General features: G+C 39.8%; 1 protein-coding gene across 1 annotated transcript; it reads right to left on the bottom strand.

The window, feature by feature from the left end:
- Nucleotides 1-4484: 4484 nt before the first annotated feature.
- lipg (lipase, endothelial) lies at nt 4485-10173 on the bottom strand. Its single transcript, XM_026187759.1, has 10 exons — nt 9534-10173; nt 8425-8615; nt 8033-8212; nt 7176-7287; nt 6865-7083; nt 6500-6742; nt 6172-6292; nt 5502-5729; nt 5297-5401; nt 4485-5187 (listed from the first exon to the last, which is right to left on the bottom strand). The coding sequence occupies exons 1-10, from the start codon at nt 9622-9624 to the stop codon at nt 5175-5177; spliced, it is 1503 nt and encodes a 500-aa protein (XP_026043544.1). The 5' UTR covers nt 9625-10173; the 3' UTR covers nt 4485-5174.
- Between the last annotated feature and the right edge of the window lie 1807 nt (nt 10174-11980).

Below are 11980 nucleotides of genomic sequence, written 5' to 3'. Positions count from 1 at the left end.
TTGCTGGTCTGGAGCATTCATGTATGACAATACTGCAACATTCCTGGGAGTGGACATTCCATCAAATTTGTCATTTTTAAATACTAGCAGCTAGATGAAGTTTATGTAAAAATAATTTACAGCAACTTTTCTGCAATATCATTTACATCAAAAAGTGTTGCTGTTAATTCATTTACAGTGAGGTTTTGTAATAAACATGTCAATCCTAGTATCTACTACTGTAACCTGAAGATGGCACTAAATGCAAAAAACCAAAGGTCACTAAAATCATAAAAGACAACCTAAAGTCTGGACCACAGTCTTCATAATCCACCTCATAACTACAGTGTCTATGTCACCATAGAAACAAAGATGGTAACGATCTAACACAAATCAGCTTTGTTGTGTTTGCAGTGTCACTTCAGAATGTCAGCTTTCTATCAGGTCAACTGGCAGCAAAAACATAAACAAAAAAAGAGTTATTTGTGTTGTACATTTCAGCAACTTTGTCCATAACCTCTTCTTGAGACACAGTAAGGTAATTGGTTTTTTTTCTGGGGTTGATCTGGGATTTGGTTCAGGGATATCAGAGTTCATTGTCTCTGTGAACCTGCAAGAACACTGTAACAAGAAAAGGGGTTAAAAGCAGTTCAAAAAGTTGCAACGAATGCCCAGTCACAGCTTCCCCTCATTGCTTAGCATAGCACTTGAGAATAATCTTGATTTTCTGTTTGATAAGGTGGGGTGGGAAAATAAAATTTAGCCTATTTCATAACAAACAAACAAAAAAAGTGTCTTTCATACAAGGCAGCAGCTGTAATCAAGTAAATATCCCTCCATCTTCACTTCACTTTGTTGTATTATGGCCAAAAGTGAAAATAAACTGCAAGTTTGTCACAGGTAAAGTAAAGAATATTTTATGGCTGTCTAATCTAGTTTAACCTGCCAGCCTTTTATTATAGCATCTTCAATGTGTAGACAATTACTTGTTTGGAGATGGTACAGCTTTAGGCCCAACTTCACCAACTTTGTAACATCTCCTAGAAAATGTAGCAGATGTCTTCCTTGGAAACAGAGTTAGTACATGTGACCTCAGAGTGCTTTCCGCTCATGCCAGGCTGGCTTGCCAAAACCAGTGAGCCGTCAGCACACTTTGTACCGTAAACCCAGAGAGGTCAACATTCATTTCTGCTCAAAGTGTCTCTAATTGACCACTGTGATGTCATTGAACGCCCTATAAACAAGGTTAAAGTGGTTCCTCCCTCCTGGCTATAGGGTCATGTGAGGTGAACTCCCCCGCTTCCCACCACCACTCTGTGCTATTGATCGCACTGCAGTCACTGGTATAATGCCAACAACATAACATGTGGCAATGTACGCACAGCCACCCTTTAATCTGCAAGGCACGTGGCTCCAGGGCAACCAACAACACAGGACAGCTCATGTTGTGTTGCTGGGAGAAACTACAGAGCCACTGCTTGCAGGACCTTGCAATAAAAATATTTAGATTTAGATTTTCCAGGACATGCACAAATGAATTACAGCTGGACTGCAAATGTAGGACAGGTTTGCCTAAAACCTATTTTAATCACATTTCTGCTTCAGAGACCAGGCCCCATTTAAACAAGCATACACTGGCGAAATATAAACACACACATAAAGCATGTGGTCTGTGGCTGATTATTCATCTTGTTCTGCTATTTCTTGTTGAGTCTTTTAATTTCATGACAGTAGAACAGCTTTGTATTTAAAAATGACGTAAAATTTGGAAGAGATTCCCCCAAATCCCGCTGACTTTGGTAATCCTCTGACTTTACGTTCAAGGTTGTGAGTGAGAGTTTTTAATAGTTAGAGAGTGGATAAACACAAACTTGGTGCATACATTGATGTTCTCATCCAAATGCCGGGAAACATGCCAACATGCTTAATAAGGTGTTCACTGACATAACATTAACCTGGTACCACTGTCACTGTGATCATGCTTGGTTACATTTCTGCACTTTTGAAGAAACCAGCTTGATATCTGTCACTGCTTAGATGTGACAGATATCAAACCCAGAGAGGGTTCAATATCTGTCACAGCATAATGTGCTTAGCTGCCAAGCACATTATTTTGTTTTGGTGTAGAGGAGAGAAGGTGTATGAGGAAATGAAAAGCAAATTTTCATTTTCTCGCTACTTTAACCAGTTAAAGTGGCTTTGTGAGGTAGTATGTAATCTGCCTGTATGCTTATTTGGAAGGCCATGACCGATGTCAAATAGCTGTGGGGAAGCTGTGTCTGAATGTTTCTGTAACTTATACTTTGTGGAAACAGTATGGATCCAGAACTTTTTCTCAATAGTCCTGTATAAAGTCTCAAAAACATCATTGCAAAACACTCACTGCATGGAAGTGGCTTATTGGGAGTTTCGTGTTCTGAGAATAATGGTTTCAGTTTTGTAAGTGGAAAATCCCCTGAATTGTGGTATTTATTTGACGATATCGGGTACAAGCATGCTAACGTTAAATACATTTCATGGAAATTGTAAACACTTGATACTTTCAGAAACAGAATCTACAGACAAAGATGATAAACTTCAAAGAAAAAGACAATTTCTTTTTTGCTAGTTGGCACGTGCATACACTCACAAGTGCATTATATGGTAGCAGATTCACTTTTCAAGATGACTTTCGTTTGCAAATTTCTCATAACGATGGGTCGTGCAGGAGTTTCAAATGTGCGTGCGAAGTACTTGTTTCGATGCCTTAATCCAAACATGAACAGAAAATATCTGAATTAACAAAACATCAAAGAGAATCCTCAGGTTCAATTGTTTTAAAACTTCTATATCATGGGTTGTTATGGCTCCACCATGGTGATGGTGTGATGGTGAAAATTGGTGGACACAAAATGACAAAACTGACAGTTTTTTTATCATTAAATTAAATAAAAATTTAATAAAACACATCAGTTTACAAAACACCAAGAAAGCAGAAGTTTAACCACCGCAAGGTTTGTTTGGCATTTTATATTTAACCATCAGAGGTTTTGAAAATGTTCTGTCTGTACTGAGGTTAAGATTCCTTTGCATTTTCATCATTTCTGAATAAGTCAAGATGCCAATAAGTTCCAGTTACAGAAAAGACATGTTTCAAACAGTGACTAAAAGCTAAAGGCTATGGCTTGTTTTCCATTCTGGAGGCAGACGACATTAATGGCATTAAAATACCCTATGACTATGAAACTGGAGTGAGTCACTGAAACAATATTGTGTGGTCAGCTTAGCGTGGTGGTAAAACCAGCTTCATGCCTTTAACCACAGACATTTTCTGAGCAGATGTTTGTTTGTCTTGGTGAAAATGGGTCAGCAGAGTTGTACACAGGCAAAAGTAACCACTGAAGATAGCAATCAGACAGCAGAACAGGAAAACAATTAAAACTTTGACAGAGATAGGAAGTCTTGATATAGATCATACGTAAATAGCTGCCAGGCAGCAGCGACGATCACAAGGACCCATCTCACGTTACATACAGCACATCTGAAGGCATTACTAGACCTAGAAATCTTCAAGTACACTATTTCACACACATCTGTCAGCTTATTACACTCTTTTCCCATGTTTAGTCAAGGCAACCGAGTGATATCAAGGGTCTAAATGTATTCAAAGAATTTCAGTGAAACATCACAGGATAGCAGTTGTGACGTAGATGTTTGTGAAGGAGTAATATGATGGGAAAAAAGTGAGTGAGTGTGTGTGTTTGTGTTTGGGGTGGGTGGGGGGTCCTGCTCCAGTAAATGGATGTCTCATTAAAGACTGGAAAAGCTTGTGGAAGGAACACATCCAGTTGGATATTAACTGCGTGTTGTGTTACAGCAGAATAAAGTGAGTCAACATGTATACAAGAAACAAACAAACAAAAAAAATTCTGCTCAGCTCAACCTATGCCATGGTTGAACCATGCCACTGTATGCTATGAACCATGAAGTGTCATAGGTTTTCCTGTTTATTCAGAAACTATAGCTTAGAGGAAGCAATGCTGACGTTTCTCCTGACATCTTTCAAGGCCTGAGAAAAAAAACAAATTTTACAAGCAGAGCAGAAATCAGAGTGTACTACACTGCAAATTTACCCCATGACATTTAGCCATTTCTTCTAGTTTCTCAGAATAGCATCAAACTCCTTTTATAATGAAAGGTGTTCAGCTTATATTTCAAATATAAAGTGAATCCTCACAGGAGGTAACAGGCGCGCTTGAAGTTCAAGCATCAGTTGCAGTGTGAGCTGTAAAAGCATGTTCTCACAAGCAGTAGTGGAGTCTTTTTCAGAAAACATTCACTTTCAGCGTTCTCCTAAAGTTGAGTCATACAGAAATGTCACATGAACATGACAGTGTGACAAATATACATGCTCTGATTACTGAAAAATCAAAGTGAATCTTCAGGTTAAATAGTTTCATCTTCTATGTTGTGAGTAGGCCACAACACCGATTTAATCTTGAAATGATGGACAAGGCACAAGCTGCTACAAACAAAGTGTGAATTTATTTCTCCAAAAGAAACAAATGTATTTACATTATGTACAGACACATCCCCTCAAAAGTAAGTCACATACAGTAACTACACACAAAAGCACAGAAAGGTAGGATCCAATAAGACTGACATCTCCTTCAATTAAACAGTGTATCAGTAATCTCTTTCAGCAGAAAGGCACACTTCACAGGTACAAACACGCACATTAATACACAAATACTGCATCTCGAAGAAACTCATTCAACATGCGCTCCATTATGGGGTGTGCTCTGATAAATAAGGTTGTCTTGCAGTGCTTTCATTTATTCATAAATAAATATTTTAAAAATTGTACAGTACAGTGACTATAACTGCTGGTGTGTCCACTGGCAGAAATCTCTACTTCACTAGTCCACACAGAGGAACTTTCTGTAACTTCTCAGGCAACCCACACAGTTGAGAGTGCCACCACTTCCAGGCTGTGCACCATTTTGCAACCGCCGCATGCTGAGAGAAACCCATCGTTCTTATTTTCAGAAGTCAGTGGAAACCTTCCACTAGAGCTGAACCCCCCCGCCCACTTCCCCCCTTCACCACGTGCTGATTAAGCCTAAGTGCTCAAATACAGAGGGCACAGCTTCTTCCTGATTCATGTTGGATTCCCCCATGGTGATGGTGCATTGGTTGTTGGGAGAGCCGAATTGTTACATGGGCACCCTGTTGATCAGAAAGAGCAGAATAATTACATACACCATAAACCCAACTTTAAGTTACAGGACCAGGTAATGATAAATTTGAATTTTTCCAGTTTTTCAACTTTTCATACCGTTTTCTCGGTTTTGCATCCCAGCCATCAGGGCATTTAATAAAATTGATATATTCCCCTGGAGAGATTTCCGTTTTTGAAGAGTCTTCGGCACAGAAAGCATACCTGTAACACCACAAAGCATCAGTCAGTGTCTGAACAGATTAATTAAAATTAATTCTGCACCATTAAGACTGGCAACTGCAGTTTTGACCCTTCAGCTCACTTTTTCTGTGATTCTCCAGCTTTCACACGCATCCGACGAACTTCAAGCACGGGTTTGGAAGGGTTGGCGTTCCAGCCCCAGAAATTCTTCTTGATGTTTTTCCACATAGAGCTCCAGGAGTCGGATTCTCCTTCCCAACTCAGACGGATCCTGAGCACTTCACCGATCTCTTCCTCGGCAAAAACCAGGAAGGTGTTTGTCATGTTCAGACCAATGGTGTTATCGCGGCTGCACAAGTAGTAAGAAATTTGTTTAAAAAAAAAAAAAAAAAACCACGTTAAAAGGAAGCTGTGTTTAAGTCCACCATTTTTTAAGATCAAGCATTTGCAACTAAAGTAGACCTCTAAAATAAACAGTCTTCAGAGAGCTGTCATATTGCCCTGGCACGCTTGTATATTTATGAAAACTGCTGTTCGCTTCAGTCTGCCACCAAATTTGTTGTACAGCCCAAGACCACTTTGAAAAAATTCAGAACAAGCACTCGAGTTGAAAATTCTAAATGTATAGAAATAATCTGATTGTTTCTCAGTACAACATTCAGTCAAAAACAACTACCACACTGTGCATACAGAAGGACTGTAACTGAGCCGTTAGCGATTTACACATTGTCATGTTGAGACATTGTGAAAGAAGACTGGTTTGGCAGGAAGGGTTTAGGTTTTGAACTTACACGTCAACAAACATATCAGCTGTGTCCTTGTGCTCGCCATACAACTTGACATTGAAGATGGGATCAGCATCATCAGACTGTTTTTTGTTGAACACGTGCATCTTCATCTGGTAGTGGTAGCCTTGAACAAAAAGCAAGAGTTAATACTTGATCTAGTGTAGGTGTGTGTACAGTAGTAGTTTACACTGCAACTGTAAAATCATAAAACAAGTTAGATATAGAGGTTAAAGATATGAAAACAGATTGGGTTATAGTACTTGCTTATCACTTTTGCTCTAGGAAGTACACGTCATAACATTTCACACATTTCATTCTTCTTGTATCTCACCTGCGAAAGGTGTGTCAGCCCGGGTTTTCAGATACATTTTACTGTTACGCCTCTTGCGCATTTTTGTGGCATTGTAGCCAATTTTGTTGCAGCGGTTTTTGCGACAGCTCAGGCAGATTCCCTTCTTGAAGCGGTCGGGCCCAGTGCACTGGAAGGCATAGCTCAGGTGCTCCTTGTTCATCAGAGAGTCCACAAACAAGTGCACAGCGCGCTCGTGTTCACACTTCATCACCTCCATGAAATCTAGAAAAGTTGAGTATAGTAGATTATAGTTTAAAGGTCAGTAGGATTCTTTTTCTTCTTTTTTTTTTTTTTTTTTTAAACATAGGGGATACATGCAAAAGTAAAGACTTTCAGCCACTTACTTCCTGCCACTGCCAGCACGTCCCCAAGTCCACAGCCCGGCTGCACGTCACCGCCATTAGGATAGATATCAATGTCCCCAATTGGCTGCTGGATTCCAATGCTCACACCCAAAGCCTCCCGAGTGTATGTGTGCAGAACATCCACAAAGTCGGCATCATCTGGTGAGAGGCGCTTCTCCTTCTCCACGCCCTCAAACATCGGTCCTGCTGGGTCTAGACCTATGAAGAACAAAGATTAGAAAGGTCAAGCAAATGAGGCAACCCTCAAATTAAAGGGCTATTTTTTCTGGCTCATATTACTTCCAACTTACCAGTGATTCTGCCAATGGTCCCTCGTACATGCATTCCTGCGTAGCCTGCCACATGAGCACCTAAACTATAACCAATCAGGTGGACATTCTCCAGAGGGAGCTGGTGCTCATCCTGTTTCAGGAAACAATAAAAAATATATATATATAAAGATGTCAGCTGCTGCCACAGTGGCCTACAATGGACAGAGCCTGGATTTCAGCCAATGATGAGTTGTGCCTGCAGCTGAGCCAGGCTCAGTTAACCCGAACAGAATCCACTGATAGTTCCTTCCATGGAGCAGCGCCTCCACCCTCTGTCTCAGTGACACTCTTTGTCTACATTTACAACTACATGGCAAGATGCCTGAACGCTTTCTGAATTGCCTTTTATTTACTGATAAAATTTTGTAACAGTCCCACTGAATGGGAATTGTTGTCTTTGCCTTAGAAGTGCTAAATGCACTGATCTTATTTGGAAATTGGGAAAACGAACCATACAAACAAAAAGGTACTCAAAGCAAAAAAACAAAACAAGTATATTACGCTTAAAAAAAAAAAAAAAGAAAAAAAAAAAGATTTCAGAAATGGAGCAACCATGTTGTACTATATCAGAAGCACAATGTTACACTTTAAGGCTATGATGAAAGCCATTTATACATCAGTTCTGCAAATGAAGCCATTTTGCCTTTGATAAAGTTATGCACGAGTGCACCTTGGTGTCCACTGGGATGTTACAATTTAGTTGCACATCAGTTTTCACTTTCTATAGTTTAAAAAAGAAAAGGCTGAATAGAAACCCACTGAAGCATTACTAATATTTGAATGTTTAGTTTTGGTACTCTGGGTGGGTGGGAGCTTCTTTAAATTACTGTACATACCTGAAGCCAGTTGAGCAGCGCTGCAATATCAAGGCCAACACCATAAGTGTGGTTGACTGCATCAGGGTATAGCTGCTGGGCCCTTGATATCCAATCAACAATCACCACGTTGGCTTCACTTTCACGTTGCATTAATGCAGAGACGAGCTTGTGCATCCAGTGTTCAAACATCCCGCTCATCTAAGAGGAAAGGACAGCAGAAGTCAGTCATTGGTCAGACTGTTAACTATGTAAGCATCTTTCTGCTACCCCCAACAATCAAAAATAAATAGTTAAAACATTTAAGCTTGATTCACTCTGAAGTCAAGAAAGTGACCTAGGAAGCCAAAGAAATAACCTAAACTACACAGATGCTTATTAACAGATAGATATAAATTATCATTCATATGTACCGTCCAGCCATGGATGATGAAGATAGTCTTGGCTGTAGCATTGAAGCCACATTTCTCTAGACAGTCATTCTTGCCAGTTTTCAGGTAGCAGCCCTCCTGCTCCAGATCTAAGCTCTTTCTCATGTTGTACTTGATGATGCCAGCAACAGAGTGGCTGTCTGTTGACAAGTCATTCTGCCCACTGTCTTCACCTGAGGAGAAAAATGCACAATAATAAATATAAAAATTGACTGTTTATATTGTCTTTATTTTCAGCCTTTAGGGGCTGAAAAACAAAATAAACCTGCTTTTGCTGCCAAGATTTGCTCTTGAACAACGGTTAGGTGCAAGCTGGACTCAAGAAGCAGTAAAGTCATCGCTATGCTTCTTCAGTTCATCTTTTTCACAAATCTGCAGCTACAGCTCATAATTATGCCACAACTTAGCATACCTGTCTCAAGCCTGAGATTAAAACGCCTGGTGAAAGAAGCCGACTGTTTCCAAGTTTAAAAATAATTGCAGCCGTGCTTGATTTTAAAGCTGTACAGTCCGAATTGGTTTTGAATAGGACTTTTAATTTAGTCTCATTGTGTTACGCTCTTAATGAACCGAATGAAGTCTGGTTTACCCTCGCAGCAAGTAAAGATCAGTTTTAGTTATAGCCAACATCGCACATTGTGTCAAGGAACTTCACAGTGTGCTCAACATGAACTCAACGCCCCAATGGGCCACACAGACCAAAATGATTTCAGCTGAGCTGGGTAATAAAAACGATCTCGTGAAGTCTGCAGTAAAACGCGGATTCAGCAGGACATCTTTCCAAGGGCAGCGCACAGACGTGGCGTTGTGTCCTGGCTCTACTTGAAGACTCCTTCCAAAAAGGACACGTCGCCCTCGTGTCCTTTAAATCCATTCCAGTTTTTCTGCTTTGCTCTGCCCGCCACACTTGTTCAAATGTGTAATTTAGTCTAAAAATGACGCGCATTAATCAAGCGAGACGTGGGAGAATTTTAGGATTTTCTCAGGCGTATGATATATACCCCGCTGTATGCTAGACGTGAGGTTTTCACCCTCTCCCTTTATTTTAGAGAGCAATTAGCGAATGAATAGACAAAAAAGCCATTTCTTACCTTTAAGAACGGCGTTTTCCTCAGTTGCTGATGAAAAAAGCGGATAAGCACATAGTAGGAAAATCCTGATTAAAACGCTTTTATGATTCATTTCTCAGCCACAGATGAGTGTGGACGAAATGAAAGCTTTCTTAGGATATAAAATGTTTTTTGGTAGTACTGCCGGCAACGAGGTGCGCTGGTGAGCGATTGAAATTCAGTGGTAACAAAAGAGCCGGTGATGCGTTTTCGTGTGCGCCTGTTAAGAACCGGCTCCAGAAATGTGTAAGCTGTGAATGAAGCGTGTCATTACAGTTTTAAATAGTTTCTCCTTTCGGTCATCTGATCATCGGCTGATCTATGGCGGATCTTATTGGTCAAGCCCCCATTTGTTTACGTTGAGGGCGTGGAAAGGTTGAATGAATCGTAGTAGCCTATCTCACTTTAACCCTTAAAGGGTGTATAGGCGTCAGACGCAATTAATTGTTTTGTATTGGTCTGAAGATCATACAATTCCCGTCTTTGTTTTCTTACCGGACAGATGAGGGTAAAAATAGGCAACATATGACAAAAGACGCGAAAGGAATATGCAGACAAAAATTCAAGAAAACTCCGAGACACCCAAAGAGAATGCGAAAATACGCTTTCTTTCTTTTTTAAATTATTTTTTATGTTTTGCTCATCCAGAGAGCACTTCAAATAGAAATGTTCCAGGAATCCAGGAGGCGCTCCTTCTCAAAAAAGAAACAAGCAAACAAAAACCAAAAAACAGTTGAACGCTGAAAGACGCACTGAAACGAGACGGCGTTTTTACAATACCAACATTAAAAAAAAATCCAGTCATACAAAGAATATCCAATGGGAGCTCATATAGGAATATTTAAAAGGCTGCTGGTTGTATGGAGAAGGAAGGGGTCTCTCTCCCCCTGCCTGGCATGCTGCCAAATCATCAGCTTAGCTCGCAAACCAGTTTCAGTTGATGAGACGAAGAATGGGTGCACTCACGCAAAGGTCCCTGTTAAAGTGACACCACTGTTTTTTGTGTGCACACATCACCAGCTGGAAGTGTCATCTGCTACCCCAACAGCGCCTGATACCTGACATCTAAAAAAGTTTTTACGCATCTCTGCAAATAGTTACAGCGCAATTTCTTATGTTTTATTTTGCTTTTTTCACTACCTTAAGGCACTATAACTACACAGATCCTATCTGTCTGTCTGTCTGTCTGTCTAAGATGTCACTGCGTGTGTAATCTATCACATCGTGCAATCAAATGAGGGTACACACAGTACAGCTTTACGTTAATGAAAAACTAACAATGAGCCATCAGTGCACTGAAACAAGCAGTGATGGAAATGCCAATAACCCATATCCTTCATAGTGCTTCACTGCACAAATTGACCAAGAAATTATGTCCTTTTTGAATTTTTTTTTTACAATTTTGAAAAAAATCAGAAGACATACTAAAATGTATTCTTGAATGGAGGAGCGTGACACTGTGTGACAAAGGGCAGTCCAAAGTAACTTTTCGTATTTTTAACACCCATTTATATAAAAATGTATAGGAAAGTATATGTTTTGATTTCAGTAGGGCACTAAAGTTCAAGTGATAAGATGAGACAATGCACCTGACTGACTCAATACTACATTACTTGATCCCCTGAGGGTTCCAGGTGCCTTTCAAAACATTCAAGGTTGCCTTATAACAAAAAAAATTCACTGTCTTTGTGAGTCGTAAATTGAGGAGTAAACCTGGAGGTGGCAAAGCTGAAGATGCTAAGATTTCACCTGAAAATGACCAGAATGTACAGGATCAGAAATGATTATATCAGAGGGCTATAGCTTAAGTTGAGCGCTTTGATGACAAAGTTAAAAAGACAAGGCCAAAATGGTCTGAAGTTTAGGAGCAGAATCTTGTATTGGACGGTTCGGGAATGGGGAGCCAGCAATGCTGGATGTGAATAGATATAATATGATTGGTGGACTTCAGGTGCATGTGATGAGTCTGGCTGGAATTATGTTGTTAAGTTGTTTGGTAAGACTGGAGACATAGATATGCAGATCTGCAAAGTATTTATTTACTTTCCAAGCCCATATACTGTGCTAATATAGGTATCACACTGTGCTGTGTGAGATCTATGTGGAAAAAAAGGCGTGGGTCAGATGATTACCTCTGTGACGTCTGTGCATGTTTGGAAACTTTCCAGTAGTAGAGCATTGCCCTGTGTTCTTTCACCTCTGGCAAATAAGTAAATATGAGATACAATTTCATGGGGTATTATAGAGTTCCCCAAGGTGTTTGAGGTCTAAAACTAAACATTTCTCTGTATGCTGTGGAAATAATAAAATTAGAAAGATTGTAGTTTAGAGGTCAACATATGTTTTACCAGATAAACTTATTTTTTTCTGCTTCTTATTAAAAATTAAAAAAAAAGAAAAGAAAAGCTTGTGGACTTCCCAGAATCAAG

Source organism: Astatotilapia calliptera, chromosome 12, assembly GCF_900246225.1.
Source record: "Astatotilapia calliptera chromosome 12, fAstCal1.2, whole genome shotgun sequence".
Lineage (NCBI taxonomy): Eukaryota > Metazoa > Chordata > Actinopteri > Cichliformes > Cichlidae > Astatotilapia > Astatotilapia calliptera.
The sequence above is the reverse complement of the archived record's forward strand: the minus strand, read 5'-3'. Positions and strand labels throughout refer to the sequence as shown.